Here is a 17,523-nt window from a genome sequence, read left to right as displayed (position 1 = left end):
TGGAAATCCAGGCACAGGTGGGTCAACTCAAACAGGATCTGGGACACCTCGACCATCAGCTGGAGGATCAGGTACCACAGGACCTTCTGCTGGAGAATCAGGATCAGCAGGAACGCCTTCCATAGGTTCAGGAACCACTGCATCATCATCTGAAAAACGAGGGACAACAGGACCATCATCTACAGGTTCAGAAACAAGTGGTGCAGCAGCTGGAGGGTCAGGAACCCCTGGAGTAACACGTGGAGGGTCAGGGACAACTGGTTCAGCTGCTGGAAGTCCAGGCACAGGTGGGTCAACTCAAGCAGGATCTGGGACCACTGGTCCATCAGCTGCAGGATCAGGGACCACAGGACCTTCTGCTGGAGAAACAGGATCAGCAGGAGCACGTTCCATAGGTTCAGGAACCACTGCATCATCATCTGAAAAATCAGGGACAACTGGACCATCAGGTCCAGGTGCAGCAACAAGTGGTCCTGGAGCTGGAGGGTCAGCAAGCCCTGGAGTAACACCTGGAGGGTCAGGGACAACTGGTTCAGCTGCTGGAAGTCCAGGCACAGGTGGGTCAACTCAAGCAGGATCTGGGACCACTGGTCCACCAGCTGCAGGATCAGGGACCACAGGACCTTCTGCTGGAGAAACAGGATCAGCAGGAGCACATTCCATAGGTTCAGGAACCACTGCATCATCATCTGAAAAACCAGGGACAACTGGACCATCAACTCCAGGTGCAGCAACAAGTGGTCCTGGAGCTGGAGGGTCAGGAAGCCCTCGGGTGACACTTGGAGGGTCAGGGACAACTGGTTCAGCTGCTGGAAGACCAGGCACAGGTGGGTCAACTCAAGCAGGACCTGGGACCACTGGTCCATCAGCTGCAGGATCAGGGACCACAGGACCTTCTGCTGGAGAAACAGGATCAGCAGAAACACCTTCCATAGGTTCAGGAACCACTGCATCATCATCTGAAAAACCAGGGACAACTGGACCATCATCTACAGGTTCAGGAACAAGTGGTGCAAGAGGTGGAGTGTCAGGAAGCCCTGGAGTAACACCTGGAGGGTCAGAGACAACTGGTTCAGCTGCTGGAAGGCCAGGCACAGGTGGGTCAACTCAAGCAGGATCTCGGGACCACTGGTCCATCAGCTGGAGGGATCAGCGACCACAGGACCATCTGCTGGAGAAACAGGATCAGCAGGAACACCTTCCATAGTTTCTGGAACCACTGCATCATCATCTGAAAAATCAGGAACAACTGGCCCATCAGCTCCAGGTTCAGGAACAAGTGGTCCTGGAGCTGGAGGGTCAGGAAGCCCTGGAGTCACACCTGGAGGGTCAGGGACAACTGGTTCAGCTGCTGGATATGCAGGCTCAACTGGGTCAATTCAAGCAGGATCTGGGACACCTGCACCATCAGCTGGAGGATCAGGGACCACAGGACCATCTGCTGGAGAAACAGGATCAGCAGGAGCACCTTCCATAGGTTCAGGAACCACTGCATCATCATCTGAAAAACCAGGGACAACTGGACCACCAGCTCCAGGTGCAGGAACAAGTGGTCCTGGAGCCGGAGGGTCAGGAAGCCCTGGGGTAACACCTGGAGGGTCAGGACAAACTGGTTCAGCTGCTGGACTTCCGGGCACAACTGGGTCAACTCAAGCAGGATCTGGGACCACTGGTCCATCAGCTGCAGGATCAGGGACCACAGGACCTTCTGCTGGAGAAACAGGATCAGCAGGCGCACGTTCCATAGGTTCAGGAACCACTGCATCATCATCTGAAAAACCAGGGACAGCTGGACCTTCAGCTCCAGGTGCAGCAACAAGTGGTCCTGGATTTGGAGGGTCAGGAAGCCCTGGGGTAACACCTGCAGGGTCAGGGACAACTCGTTCAGCAGCTGGATTTCTTGGTACTACTCGGTCAACTCAAGGAGGATCTGTGACAACTGCACCATCAGCTGGAGGATCTAGGAGCACAGGACCATCTGCTGGAGAAACAGGATCAGCAGGAAGACCTTCCATAGATTCTGAAACCACTGCATCATCATCAGAAAAACCAGGGACAACTGGACCACCAGCTCCAGGTGCAGGAACAAGTGGTCCTGGAGCCGGAGGGTCAAGAAGCCCTGGAGTAACACCTGGAGGGTCAGAGACAACTGGTTCAGCTGCTGGAAGGCCAGGCACAGGTGGGTCAACTCAAGCAGGATCTGGGACCACTGGTCCATCAGGTGGAGGATCAGGGACCACAGGACCATCTGCTGGAGAAACAGGATCAGCAGGAACACCTTCCATAGGTTCTGGAGCCACTGCATCATCATCAGAAAAACCAGGGACAACTGGACCATCAGCTCCAGGTGCAGGAACAAGTAATCCAGGAACTGGACGGTCAGGAAGCCCTGGAGTCACACCTGGAGGGTCAGGGACAAGTGGTTCAGCTGCTGGAAATCCAGGCACAGGTGGGTCAACTCAAACAGGATCTGGGACACCTGGACCATCATCTGGAGGATCAGGGACCACAGGACCTTCTGCTGGAGAAACAGGATCAGCAGGAACACCTTCCATAGGTTCAGGAACCACTGCATCATCATCTGAAAAACCAGGGACAACTCGACCCTCAGCGCCAGGTGCAGGAACAAGTAGTCCAGGAAGTGTAGCGTCTGGAAGCCCTGGAGTAACACCTGGAGGGTCCGCGACAACTGGTTCAGGTTCTCGATTTCCAGGCACAGCAGGGTCAACTCAGAGAGGATCTGGGACTCCTGGACCATCAGCTGGAGGATCAGGGACCACAGTACCATCTACTGGAGAAGCAGGATCAGCAGGAACACCTTCCATAATTTCAGGAACCACCGCATCATCATCTGAAAAATCAGGGACAACTGGACCATCAGCTGCAGGTACAGGAACAAGTGGTCCAGGAGCTGGAGTTTCAGGAAGTCCTGGAGTAACACCTGGAGGGTCAGGGACAACTGGTTCAGCTGCTGGATTTCCAGGCACAGGTGGGTCAACTCAAGCAGGATCTGGAACACCTGGACCATCAGCTGGAGGATCAGGGATAGCTGGAGAATTTCTGTTGGTTCAGGGAACAGTGGGAAATTAATGAAAACATCAGGAACATCAGTAACTTTTGCAGAACATATGGTGAGAGCACCATTTTTAAATGAAGTGTGTAGGAGAAGAGGGATAACTAGTGTCATAATTGCTGAGGTAGGAAGAAATGGGAAGCCAGCAACTGAGATTACTACATATGGACGCAAGTAAGTTAGCTAAAGGCATACCTTTTAGTATAGGCAATGTTTATCTTGCCTGACTCTTAATTTTTGAACCAAATATGTAAATTTATCATACTGAGAGTATGTACAACAAATATTTTTGAAAACCGGTAAGATTTTTGTAGAACATTATTGCTCTGAATTGATATTTTAATAACTTAATTGATTTTTTCATTCCTACTAGTTCATTTGTTTCCACCGGGTTCCTTCTGAGGGTCGGTAGGAATTATCACAGTGCCCAGCAGGGGAAGCACAGCAGCAGCAGCAACCATTGGGAATGGTGCAGGCAAGGCTGACCTGGGTGACACAGCACAAGCACGGCTGAGACCTAAATTATGATGATGTGTTTATGTTAATTACTGAGGCCTGAATTTCTGGAGAAATGATTAAAATATGTTCTAGGTTTATCATGAACATGTAAATTTGAAATTTACTTAAATAGAAATAAGCTTATTATTTTTACTAAAATGAATCATGTCAAAATAATAATTATTTCTTTAACCAGGCACAGCTGAAGAACCATACAGAGCAACCACTGAACCAGGTGAAAACACAATGAGATTAATAACACAGGGTAAATCACAAGAGTTGGGAAGGGAGTTATTGACTCAGGTTGTAGCTCAACGTGAGGTTTTCTGTTAAATCTAATCATAATATCAGTGTATTGTAAATATAAATGTTGAGAAAATCAGTTCCAAGTCATCAGATATTTAGGACCTTATATTCTCTTATATATGTTCTCACCAGTACTGAGATTATAGCAACTGGACTCAAAGTAGTTACATTGACACTGTCCAGGTAGTAGCCTCCCAAAATAAAAATACTGCTTGAGACTTTCTACTTTTTACCTCAGGTTCCATAAGAAGCACTTCTGGCTCAACAATTGCACCAGAAAGTTTCAGTACTGGTAAGTAAACAGGGGGATATTAGATGTATTTTCGGCTTGCTTTCATGCTCTCGGCCTAGATAAAAATGGTCAAATGATTAATCAAAACACTTGTTATTAATTACAATGCCTTTAAGTATATTGTTTCATTGGACTGGTTGAATAAGAATTGTTATCTCATTTCGCACATGAGGAACCTAAAACAGCCCTTACCTAATTCGGTCCAGGTTCTACAGCCAGTCCAGCAGTGGCGCCAGTATTTGTATCCATTGTTTACTGACTCCAGAGCTGTGTTCCTCACAGCGATGTCTTCCTGCAAGGCAAACATACAATGATCTTAAAGACCAACTAATAAAATGTTGCCTTTAATATGTATCAAACAAATTTTCCCCATTTCTCACTGTAATAACTGCAACAGCAGCTAATAAAAAGAGGATTAAAATATTTTATGGAAGTTAAACTGTGGCATTTATTTTGGCATAGAAAGATTTGGGGTATTTTACTTGACAAAACTATAATTCTATTGTTTTATAAATAAAAAATTAATCACTTCCCTCTTTTTACAACTACTCAAACCTGACATAAAATTTACAAACACTTTTAGTACACTTTTTATAACAATATGTGAACCAAATTGTTTATTCAAATCTACAGTACATTATTATTTAAGTTTCTGCACTAGTAATGCATCTCAGTGGTTGAGAAAGACATCATTCCTCAATTTGCAGGTTATTTAATAGAACCTAAGCTTTAGTGACTAAATTATTGATGATGTAAGGAATAGGTTGATTATAAATTTTTCTGGTAAAGAGTTTTGCTACATATATTCTAACTATTGAAAACACCATTTATGTAAATTTATTTTACAAACTAGCCACTAGAAAATAATTAATTCAAAGTTTTGATTCACACAAAATTCATAATTATTCTTTACTCAATCAATGGTTATGTAAGTGAATTCACATGCTTTATATTATTTATGGAACACCATAATTATAAAATGAATTAATAGCACAGATTCTAGGATATGTGGCTTTTGGGGCACAGTGTGTATTTTATCATTTTGGGTTTTTTTTGCATTTTTCAAATTTGAGATTTTAGTCTTTAATTAAATGAAACCAAACAAGAGTTGCTGAGTGTAAATATTTTACTTGGGAAAAAGGCAATGGATTTTGTTTCAGTTTGATATCATGTAACTCACCAATGATTCCTTGCGAGAACACATTGCAGTTTCTCTTCCAAAAGATCTCTCATCCTGACTTGAATATTAAGGTAAACTTCTATGGAAATAACATTTCTGTTTTTATATTGAAAAAAAATCATTTATATAAAATGGCAGTTGAAGCACTGAAATAAATTATTAAAATGAAAATCAAGAAGTATATTATTTCATTGAAACATGAATTTAATTTTCCCTCTTTTAGGGTCAAATATCAAAATTCCACCAGTACTGATTGAAGGTAAATTGGAATAAAAATGATCAAAATATATTTCTGTACAATGCAATTTGAAATAATACTTTTATCTTTTCAATTTGTGTTGTAAAAAATAACTATAGACTGTGATGTTCTTCCCAATTATAAATTAATGCAAATTAATCTTTATGAGACAAGATATATATATATCTCTTTTCAATTTTTAATTCCTTCTGTGGAACCTAAAGGAACAGGTAAGTTAATATAAGATTATAAATGTACACTTAAGAAATTGTGTTGCAGTAACTAGAATAGATTTATGATAGTAGAAGTTATCATTTATAAACTTAATGAAACATGGCATCAAATTAGATTTTGGTAGCTTAGGGTTTTTTCTTTTCCTATCTTATGCCTTCAGAAATCATAGCAAAGGTGTATTGAATTCCTTACTTAATATTTAAACTTTACACTGGTTGTTTACAAACATGCACAATCAATCAAATAAATAATAGTAACTCTAGAACTATACCCTTTATTAAAAAAGTACCTATTTCTCAGAATATTAGCTTTGTCACCTACAATTTTCACAAATATTATTAGCTTTTATTGCATCCTGATATCTTTTTTTAATATGGAACAGTTTTAAAAGATAAGAAAAAAATAAAGTTTGCTCCGTAGAACATTTCACTTTTTCTTAATTGTTTTCTGCATTCTTTTAGCATTTACATTCAAATATAAGTTCCAAGAAGGCAGGTATTTTTGTCTTATTTTGTCCACTGATATAAAACCCTTTCTGGTCCTTACATTTCAATAATTGTCCACATGATCCACTGGATTCATCCTCTGTTGAATGGAGCACATTCAACATGCATCACTCAGTGTGCCACTCAGGGCCTAAACCAGAGAGCTGAGACATCTATAAACACAGGTATTTACAACACAGGTTCACCTGAAATGATAAGAAAACTTATCACTATGGACATGATGGAAATGCAGCTTTTGAAGACTTCCTGAGATAAACAATACAAAATACCTCTTTCCATCATCCCAAACACCCAGACCTTCCTCTTCTCCTATTTTCTCCCTCAGAGGCCACAACTTCCACAGAAGGTGTGGGCCCCACTGCGGGTACATTCAAAGCAGTGTGTACCTTCTAATAACCACTAATTATGATGCGAATAGGAGACCCAAGACAGAGAAAATGTTTCTGGAGAGCAGTTCACCTGTGCTTTAGTGATACTGCATTTTGGGTGAACTAATTCTTTTTGAATTTTGAAATCTTGTCCTGTGAATCTACTAATAACAGAATTTGGAATTATAGCTATAATCCTTCAACATAGCATGATTGTGCCCATAGTTCTAAGTAATTTCTCTTGTGAAATTACAAATAGTATAAGATTTGTGGAGAAAAGTGAGGATACTTTCTTTCATGAAAAAGGCAGAAGAGCTACATAAACCCTGGAAACATGTCTGCCCTGTACAGATGTAGGCATTTTACAACAAAGGAAGAAAGAACACAATATTTTCAGATAGTCTGCAGTTTTCAGAGCACTCATGTGTTCCTTTTACTTCCAACCCACAGCAGGTACCACTGTAGCATCAGAAAGTGAAGTCACAGGGAGGAAAACAGGTGGGTGTGGAAGAAACCCAACAGTTTCCCAAAACAGAATGATGCCCGGAAGTTTGTTTCAGGTAGAGAACACACACCCTAGAAAATTTTGGTAACAAAATAGTTAATGAGGAAAAGCGTGGGACTCATATCAAAGGAGAGGTGGACAGTGAGTCAGTGAGGTAAATGAAAATATACTTAGGTTCTTTGTAGGTGCATGGTTTTAAAAAAGAAACGTTACTCTGTGGTGACCGCATTCCCTTTTGTGTTTCAGGCACCACGGGTGTAGCCCCGGGCACAACTGTTGCCCCAGGAAGTTCCAGGACAGGTGAGGCAGCAAGTTGAAAAGACTCTTCCCCATCCTCTCTCAGAGACTAGATGTCTTCTTTGGGATTATGCATTGCAGGGGTACCACCATATCTTTCCATGATCCTGAAATGTTCTCCAATCACCTTTCTTCATTCTGTCCCCCAGAGGCCACAACTCTCCTTGGAGAAAGCAAAACAAACAGAGTTGGAATAGTCACAGGTGAGTGTTCTAAACTACTACTTGTCCGTAATAAAGTCAGGAAAACAACAACAACAACAACAACAACAACAACAACAACAACAACAACACATACCAGGTCTTGCAGTGCACTCTTTTATGGCTGAACTTACAATAGCCTGAACTAGACCACCATGAAGAAGAAATTAATGATACAAAAATTGTACTGCGGAGAAAAAATTCTCTCTTCTCCAAAGTAATAGGCAGGATGGTGAAGAACTCAAAAAGAGTTATAAAAACTTTTTACATGGGGTACATATGGATGAAATCTTAGAACATAAAATGATAGTTTGGTGTTACATGGAGACTTTAGGTTACTATTCCAATCAAGTTGTGAATAGGCAACAGAATTAGTGACAATCCCTTCTCCCTCTCTTCTTGTAGGCACTACTGGCATAGTCCCTGGAAAAACTCTGGAACCTGGAGCTTACAACACAGGTAATGTGAGAAAACACATGCAAAAAACAGATTTGGCATGTTAGATATTATGTTATGAAATATAGAGCTTAATTTCCCACACTCCAGACTTTAGTCCTTCCCTTTTTTTCTCTATCAGGGGCCACAACTTCTGTGGTTGGAAAGGGGACAAGCCCAGCAGGACTTACAGGGGGTGAGCTGTTTATGTCTGAGTCTTCTTCATCTTCTCTTCTTCCAATACAGTCTCTGTTAGTGTGGCTATGGTAAAAACCTGAATGGAAAGGTGGGCTGAGGACATGTGCCTACATTTCTTCTGGGAACACAATATGCCAAGTCAGAAAACCACCTCAGCATTGAGATTCTCTAGCTTCACATGACCCTATTATTATTTTCAGAGGCCCAAGCTTGTAAAGCAAGCTGTTGAATGGGAGGGATGAGGCCCAGGTGCAAGCAAGGCCCTCTTCATTATGTATGATTTCCCACAACACTCATGAACAGATATGAAACTGACTTATCTGTCATATTTATTATTCACAGCTGGTCTCCAGCTGCCAGAATGGAGCCAAATAGGGGAGAAATCTTTGCATATTATATTCAGTGACATATGCAAAGGCCTAAATAATGTTGTACAGAAGACTTGCTTAATAAATTTCAGGGAATGAAGAAATGCGTGCTTATATTGAAGGTTCACTGTCCTTGTCTTAACAGGTGCCACCATGCTTTTGCCTGGAGCCAGCGGCAGCTCACAGAGTTCCAAGCCAGGTAGGATACCCGGAGTATCAGGTCCATGAAATCAGAACACAATGTACATCCTCGTCTAAACACCTGGTTTCAGGCAATGCAGCTGAGTACAATAGTTCGCAAAATAAGGATAGCTGACTTATGTGTAATAACAGAAGTAGGTGTTCTTTATATGTAATTAATATGTAGAATATTTAGTTTTTACACAGCTTGGTTCCATAGTGTTTGTCACATTGTCACACTTATACAGACACTTTACCTGGAGCATTGATAGTGCCAGTGCACTTGGTACTAGCATGTGTGTGTTTTTCCTTTGTCTTCATCAGGGACCACTGGAGCATCAGCAGGTGCAACCACAGGAGCCAACAACAAAATTACAGGTGACACAGGCTTCAGAGAAGGTGAGAAAAAGAAATGAGTCAAATGCTTTTTCTCCCACAGCTGCTTCTCACAGGTCATTATCTGTTCTACTCAGAACCATTGCACCCTGAGTATGGCATTAGACCCTGGGGGGCCAATGTCTACATCACACGATGCAGACATTTTAGGAAAGCATTCAATAATTCATCTTTATTTACCAATAAAATAATAATGACGTATTTCTCTGGTATGCCAATATTTCTGTATTATGTTCATATATATATATATATATATATATATATATATATATATATATATATATATAATGTGCTATAATTCACATAAAGCCATGCAGTGAAGTCTATTTATTGCAATTAAAAAGGAAATAATAAAAGTTCTTAAAGCTGACAGAAGCAGGATTAGAACTCAGAATCTTTAGCCTTCTTGCAATCATTCCACCATTCCCTGGGGTATGCTTAAGAGCAAACATCCAAACAAAACAAAACAAAAAACAAACAAGGGAAATACAAGAGAAAGCCAAAGCCATATGAGTATATGCTTGGCCATGTGCATCACTGGCTACATTTCAACTATTGTTAGTTTCATGAATAAAACAAGCATTGTTATTCTTTAAACATAAATAATGTTGTGTAAAAGAAACATGATTGAGTTCACCCCTGCCCCTTATGGAGTAGTGAATGTAAGTACCTCTTGCATTTTCTCCTCTGCATCACATTGGCTCTGCTTGTGTTCACTTGTTAAACATTTTCCGCTGATCTCGGCAGTGGTCCACCCAACTCCCCTTCCCTTCACACAGTGGTCATCAAAGTGTGCTTCCCAGTCCAACAGCATCTACTTGTCCTGAGAACATTTCAGAAATTCAACTCTCGAGGTCCACCTCTCTAGAGCAATCAGAAGCACTTAAGAGTGGAACTCAGCACAGTGTGTTACTTAACAAGCCCCTTCAGCAACTGGTGCTTATCAAAGCTGAGAACATTTCCATTCTCCACTTCCTCCCAGTTTACACTGTAGTCAGTACCCCAGACCAGAACAGAATGGACTCAGCTGTCGTCATGTCACTCCACTACTTAAAATCCTACAGTTGTTCTGATTGCTGTTAGGATTAATAAAATATCTTTGCATACCACTAAAAGCCATGTCTTTAGAGTATGCATGGGACTTCTCTTTATGCCTGTGTTAACTAATTCTTGGTCTGATTTCATTGAATACTTTATGTTCTGATTTTGTATTAATACATTTTTCCTTTAGTAATTTTCTTGATTTAAAATTATGTCACATATTTTTTGGAACAAAATATAGTTACATAAAAATAATGTGTTAAAAGTTGGAATCTACAGCAGCACAAATTAAGAAATGGGTTAATTTCCACTACAGCAGTGATGGCAGTGTAGTCTACATTTCCTAAAATTTGAATCAGAAATATTTATGTAATAATGACAAGTCAATCAGGTTTTTCCCATTTTCTTTTCTTTTTTCTTTTTCTTTTCTTTTTTTTTGTTATCAGGCAGTAAGTACAGTTGTTTTAAACAGGGCTATGAAGGTTTTCTCCTCAAGTGTGTGCCATCCAGAACTGTTTGTGCTTGTCTGTGATGACATAGTAATTGAAACAGAGAACTGGTCTTTAGAAACAGCAGGTTTACCTGGGGATTTTATACCTCTTAGATAAAAGTGTATGTGGTGGATGATTTGATTTTAAATAATTTTATTTCTCTATGTTATGGTATTTTCCCAACACATTGATCAGGGCAGATGGAAATGTTTACAGTAAGGCTCCTTTACAACAGGTCATGTGAGAAGCAAAGTTTAGATCAGGAACTCTGGGACTAGACCACCTGGGTTTGGCTTCTGCATGTGCTACCAATCAACCCAGTGACCTGGAGATGTCACTCCACCATGACTGTTAAATGGGAAGAATAACATTACCTGCCTCAGAGGATTCATGTAAAACTAAATGAGTAGATTCATGTCTAGGGTATTTTTTAAGTGCTATATATATTTTTTACAGCTGGATCAGGGGCCCCTACTGCACCAGTGATAGAACCCAAAGAAGACACTACGCCCAGAGAACCAAGCACAGGAGCAGCAAGCCCAGGAAATTCAGGCAAGTCAGGATGCACACCTTCATGCCCATTAAATGGTACTAAACATATTACAGGTTGAGCTAAGGGTTAAACTATGTGTGCGATGTTAGACCATCTAGTTGCAGAAATCCTAGGCACCATTTTAAGATTTGTTTTGTATTAGAAACCTTGATTCTGTCCCATTAGAGAGTGACAGGTAGAATCCTGCAGCTCTAGAAGCAATGTCCCTTCCTTGCTGTTATGTCAAGCATCTCAGGAGAAGCAGAGGCCTTCACAAGAGCACCTGGGAGCAAAAGCACCAGTGGAGACTCAACTGCCCCAGGCACAGCCTCAGGAGGCAGAGCAGTGTGGAAAAGGGGGGTATGAAGCATCTTCTTACTGACCTTAGGGTAGTCACCAGCAGCTTCAATAAGTTATTAGTTATTAGTAAACACACATATTTGTGACTTCACCTTCCCTACATTTATGGGCTTAATGATGGTGTTTTTCTAACATTAGCTCAGAGGTGACTTAGAGCAACACATACTATATTTGTGATTCCAAGACTCTTAACTTAAAACTTCTGAGACTCTGAGTGTGGAGTGGGGTTTGGGTCATGGTTCTCAATGTTCACTACCTCAGCCTTGATAGAGGAATTTTTGAAAATACTGACGAGCCCTTTATAGACTAATTGAATATGAAATCCAGGAGGAACTGTGCAGGCTTAAGTAATTCTTGAAAATGTTATGGTTGATATCAACAAATAGCCTGTGTTGAGAACAACTAGGCTAGTATATCTGTCTATTTAGTAAGAAGCCAGGTAATTCTCATGATTAGTTTTTAGAAATAGTGAACTTGAAATGGGTGTGAACAAGTATTTAAAAGTTTATTTCAAACAAGAGAATAGGAAAGTCTGTTCTGTCTAACCAAAGATCGTGATATATGTTGATTGTTTATCTTGAAAGGGGCTACAGGACCCTCAGCTGGTGAACCCACCAGAGCACTGAGCAGTGAAGTGACACTGCTGCTATTGCAAATTGTGCTGCTATGAACATTGGGGTGCATAGGTTCTCTTGGATTGGTGTTCCAGGACTCTTAGGGTATAATCCCAGCAGTGGAATTGCTGGGTCAAAAGGCAGTTTCATTTTCAGTTTTCTGAGGAAATTTCATACTGTTTTCCATAGTGTCTGCACCAGTCTGCAATCCCACCAACAGTGCACTAGGGTCTCCTTTTCTCCACATCCTCTCCAACACTTGTTTTTTGCTTTGTTTATGATGGCCATTCTGACTGGTGTGAAGTGGTATCTCATTGTGGTTTTAATCTGCATCTCTCTGATGGCTAATGATACTGAGCATGTTTTCATATGTCTCTGGACCCTCTGTGTGTCTTTGCCCATTTTTTAATTGGGTTGTTTGTCTTCTTAGTTTTGAGTTGTGTGAGTTCTTTATATATTCTGAAGATCAAACCCTTGTCTGAGTTATCATTGGCAAGTATGTTTTTCCCATATGGTTGGTTCGCTTCTTATTTTAATGCTTTTTCTTTAGCCATGCAGAAGCTTTTTATTCTGATGAGATTCCATTTATCTATTCTTTCCTTTACGTCCCTTGCTCTAGGGGATGTATCAGTGATAACTAAAGTAAATGTTCCTTTTGTTCTAACAAAAGGAAGGGGGAAGACTCTTATTTTCAACAGAGACAATTAAGCCTCTCATTTAAAATTATTTTTCCTTATACAAGCCATCCTCATAAAATGACCAATTTTGTATTTTAAAATTATAGCTTCCTTTTTTATTTCTATTATGAAATGAAGCCATGATGGGGTATCACCTGGAGCTGGAGGCGGAAGCTCCGCTGGTCCCACAAGTTCTAGAAAGTCAGACCTGTCTGTACCTGAGTTTTCATTTGTTCCCAACCATACCTCCCTTAGCAGGGTGTGATATGAATTAAGGGACTGGTCCTTAATTTGCACTGATGCTCTTAGATGTGAGTAGCATTTAAACTCAAGGAACCAACAGAAAGTGAAAAAAAGTCACAAAAATTGTGGCTGTGTTATGATCTACACATACCTCTTAAAACCATAAATATCAACACAGATCCCATACCTACTCATTTGCGGGGATGGCAGAGAAAACTTAATACTCTAAAGAATAGGAAAGATGTCTCTGAGTGGAGGTGAGATTTGGGTCAGGGTGTGCCAGAAGACAGAGAAGTAGAGGGAGGTGCTTCATAGTCATAGAACATAGAAAGCATTAACCAGGGTTCACCCCCAGAAGAAGTGGGCCCCACCCTGAATGGAGAATACTGAGAAAATCAGAGCACCTGGAAAGTCAGAGTACTCGTGGATGTGGAGTTTCCAAGATGGCTGGGGAGTTCATGGAAAGAGAAAGGCAGTCTTGGGAAGTCACTTGACCACTTGTCAATGAGAGGGAGGCATATTGGAAAATGAAGAAATCCTTTGAGCCTGAATGTCAGTGGGAAGAAAAAATATTTAAAGTAAAGGGTCTCAAGAAAACTGGGTAATAGTTAAGAATTAGAAGACAGCCCTGGTTGGTGTGGCTTAATGGACTAAGTGCCAGCCTGTAAACCAAAGGGTTGCTTGTTTGAATCCCAGTGTAGGGCACAGGCCTGGGTTGTGGGCCAGATCCCTGGTGCGGACCACATAAGAGGCAACCACACATTGATGTTTCTCTCCTTTCTCCCTTCCCCTCTCTAAAAATAAATAAATAAATAAAATCGTAAAACAAAGAATTAGAAGAAAGACAAAGGAAAACTGCCACTTACATAAGAATCTCCCATTTACTGTAACAAAATAAGAAGCAACAAATCAAAACAGAATCTTCCACATCTCTTCCCATAAATTAGATGTCTCCTTTGGGATTATGCATTGCAGGGGTATCACCATATCTTTTCCATGATCCTGAAATGTTCTCCAATCATCCCTTTCTTCATTCTTTCCCTCAGAGGGCACAACTTTCCCCGGAAAAAGCCAAATGACCAGAGTTGGAATAAACAAAGTTGAGCATTCTAAGCTAACACATGCATGTCACAACTTGTTAAAACTGTCTTCTAGGAGGGTGGAAGCAAGGGAGGGAGGTGGGTTTGGCTGGGGTGGGGGAGTGTAGTGGGGAGAAAATGCAGACAAGTGTAATTGAACAACAATAAAGTAATTAAAAAGAAACCATCTTCTGAAAATACCTGAACTATTTATATATAATCAATCAAGTAAATTCTGAAAAATAGAAAACATGCCAATTTTTACATAGCCTACTTACTGCCTAGGCTGATGAGAGCCTTCACTAAACCACCATGAAGTCAAATTAATGACTCATAAGTAGTAGTGTGGGGAAAATGTTTTTTTCTCCCCTCCAAAGTAAGAGACATGATAGTTAAGAACTCAGAAAAAAAATGGTAGAAAACAAAACTTACATGCAGCACAATGGATTACTTATTGGAACTAAATGTCACAGGGTTATCATTTGCTGCTATGTGGAGACTTTAGATTCCTGTTTAAATCACTTGGTGGACAAGCAATGAAGTTGTGACCATGGCCCCTTTCTTGTTGTAGCTACTGCTGGTGTCGTCCCTGGAAAAACTCTGGAACCTGAAACTCATAACACAGGTAAAGTCAGAAAATGTATACAAAATCTGGACATTTGCGCCTTAGTCAATATATTCTGACAATAGCATATGGTATACTTTCCCCCAACCTAGTCTAGAATCTTTCGATAATTTCCATAGAGGAAGTGATACCACCTAAGCAGAACTCTTAGAAGCTGAACTTTTGAGTTGGAGGCTTTGGAGTTTTTATCTAAGGCCTGTTTTTGTAGCTAGAGTGAACACATGAGTGGCAAAGAAGGCTAAGGAAATAAGCCTGCATTTCTTCTGGGAACACATCATGGCAGAATCACAAAAATTCCATGAACTCACATGTCCCCAACATTATTTCCAGCAGTCTAGGATTGCAGACCTAGTTGTTGGATGGCAGGGATTAGATACACTTGGGGGCCAGGTGCTGCCTGCCAAGACCCCATTCCTCATATATGGCTTGCCATTTTCCCATTTATTTATCATGCTTGTTGTTTACCGCTGAATTCAATCTGCTAGCATGTAGCTGCATTAGGATAGAGGTCTATGAGTATACCGCTCTCTGATGCATCCAAAGTCCAAAACACATATTGCACAGAAGACTTTATAAATATCTATGGCATCATGACGTGTCTTTATTTTGAAGCTACACTCCATTTGTGTCTTTATCTTTCTGATTGTTAGATAATATGCATGGATACTCTATAATAACCGTTCTACCTGGGAGTTCCCACACTGATAGGTTAGCAAGAAGAAATCTCAATACATTACCTCCTAATATAGTTTGTAGATCTGCTTGACACAGTGTCAATGTAATTGTCTCCTCGTATGTTAAATCCTCCGACCTCACCACTCCCCATATTCTGCCTTCAGAGACCACGGCGTTGACAGAAGGCAGAGGCTCTTCTGGCAGTGGATCCAGTCCTGGTGAGAAAGAGTTCCTGCAGTTTGGTGTTCACCACGAAGGATGAGTCTTCTTAGGCTGGCCTGCCGGGAGGGGTGCTTTGCCGCAGAGTGTTTTGCAGTTGTGCCTAGGGTTTCTTAGATTGAAGAGACGTTGGGAAACTCTCCATACTGGCTTCTAGTGTCCCAGTGGAAGGTTGGAAAGAAGGGCTGCTGTCAATCCAGGATGAGCGCTTCAGCCTGTGATGACACACACATCACCAACAGGGCGGGTCAGGGGCTGATGAGACACAGTATATCTCTGGGGAGAGGAGAAAGCAATGTGAAGCTATAAACAGGCATATCTTATTCAAAGGTTTACTTGTTCAAAAGGGCAATAATGATATCGATATTTCTCTGGGACATTGCAATCTTTTTCTGCATTTCCCCCAATGGTTGGTACCTTGTGAGTGTAAATGGTGAATCTAGGCTATAGCCATGTTTTTAACCATATATGTAAAAAGTGGAATTTCTGGGATGGTTGTTCATGTTGAGAACATGACTATTTTTGGAGCTTTCTTACTGGTATTGGCCATGGAAAAGACCGACATTCTCAAGTCATTAGGACGGAGGGACAGGGCGCTTTGCTATAACAAAGACACACCTGGAGTCATTCTGGGGTCAGACTTCCAGGGACAAACAGGAAACACGTTGAAGATCTCAGACCCTTTGTGTTTCAGGTACCACTGGGGTTACCTCAGGCACAGCTGTTAGCCCTGGCACTTCCAACCCAGGTGAGTTACCAGGGTGACAGAGATTTTCTTCATGTCCTCTCTAAAATCTGATGCCCCCGGGGTTACTGTTTTCTTAATCTACCACCGAATATAATATAAGATACCACCATATATTACCATCTTCCTGAAATATCCTCCAATTTACTCCTTTCCACGTTCTCTCCCTCAGATGCCACAGAACTCCTTGCAGAAAGTGAAACAACCCAAGATGGAATAGTTACAGGTGAGGTCTCCTAGTTAATAGCCACACTTCATAATAACTACTACAAGAAATCTTCTAAAAGTACAAAGCACACACCAAACCACATCATAATTACATTACCCAAGATTAATGAGAAGGAGAGAATCTTAAAAGCAGTAGGAGACAAGGAGACACTTACCTACAAATGAGTTCCCATAAGACTGTCAGCTGATTTCTCAAAAAGAACCTTATAAGCAAGAAGGGGCTAGAGAGAAGTATTCAAAGTCATGAAAGGCAAGGACCTTCATCCAAGATTGCTCTATGGAGCAAAGCTATCATTTAGAATGGAAGGGAAGATAAAATGCTTCCCACATAAGGTCAAGTTAAAGCAGTACATATTCACCAAGCCCGTATTATAGGAAACAGAGTTAAAGGGAATTATCTAAGAAAATGAAGATGATGAAAATTATCAAAAGTAAAATGACAACAAACTCACAATCATCCACAGCTGAACTTAAAAAAAAAAACTAGGCAAAAAACGAGAATACGAAAAAAATCACAGAAATGGAGATAACATGGAGAGTTTTCAGTGGGGAAGTGGGGGAGAAGCTACAGGGAGTAAGTAGCATAAATGGTAGGTTCAAAATAGACAGGGGGAGGTTAAGAATAATAAAGGAAATGTAGAATACAAAGAAATTACATGTACAACCCATGGACATAAACTATGGGAGAGAATGCAGATGGGGGGCGTGCAGGACAGAGGG

General features: G+C 41.0%; 1 protein-coding gene across 1 annotated transcript in view; it reads left to right on the top strand.

Annotated features, from left to right (window-relative positions):
- Positions 1 to 17,523, top strand: part of MUC19 (mucin 19, oligomeric) — a 110,732-nt gene that overhangs the window by 75,471 nt on the left and 17,738 nt on the right. Inside the window, 13 exon segments of the mRNA XM_045829423.1 lie at positions 36 to 185; positions 1,748 to 2,152; positions 2,594 to 2,887; positions 4,116 to 4,169; positions 5,573 to 5,608; positions 7,146 to 7,193; positions 7,447 to 7,500; positions 8,103 to 8,156; positions 8,844 to 8,897; positions 9,203 to 9,277; positions 11,263 to 11,358; positions 14,883 to 14,936; positions 16,525 to 16,578. Coding sequence (XP_045685379.1) covers positions 36 to 185; positions 1,748 to 2,152; positions 2,594 to 2,887; positions 4,116 to 4,169; positions 5,573 to 5,608; positions 7,146 to 7,193; positions 7,447 to 7,500; positions 8,103 to 8,156; positions 8,844 to 8,897; positions 9,203 to 9,277; positions 11,263 to 11,358; positions 14,883 to 14,936; positions 16,525 to 16,578 — 1,428 coding nt within the window.

Source organism: Phyllostomus hastatus, unplaced genomic scaffold (assembly GCF_019186645.2).
Source record: "Phyllostomus hastatus isolate PE091 unplaced genomic scaffold, TTU_PhHast_1.1 phas_scaffold_93, whole genome shotgun sequence".
Classification (NCBI taxonomy): Eukaryota; Metazoa; Chordata; class Mammalia; order Chiroptera; family Phyllostomidae; genus Phyllostomus; species Phyllostomus hastatus.
Note: the sequence above shows the minus strand (reverse complement) of the source record. Positions and strands in the feature narration are given on the sequence as shown.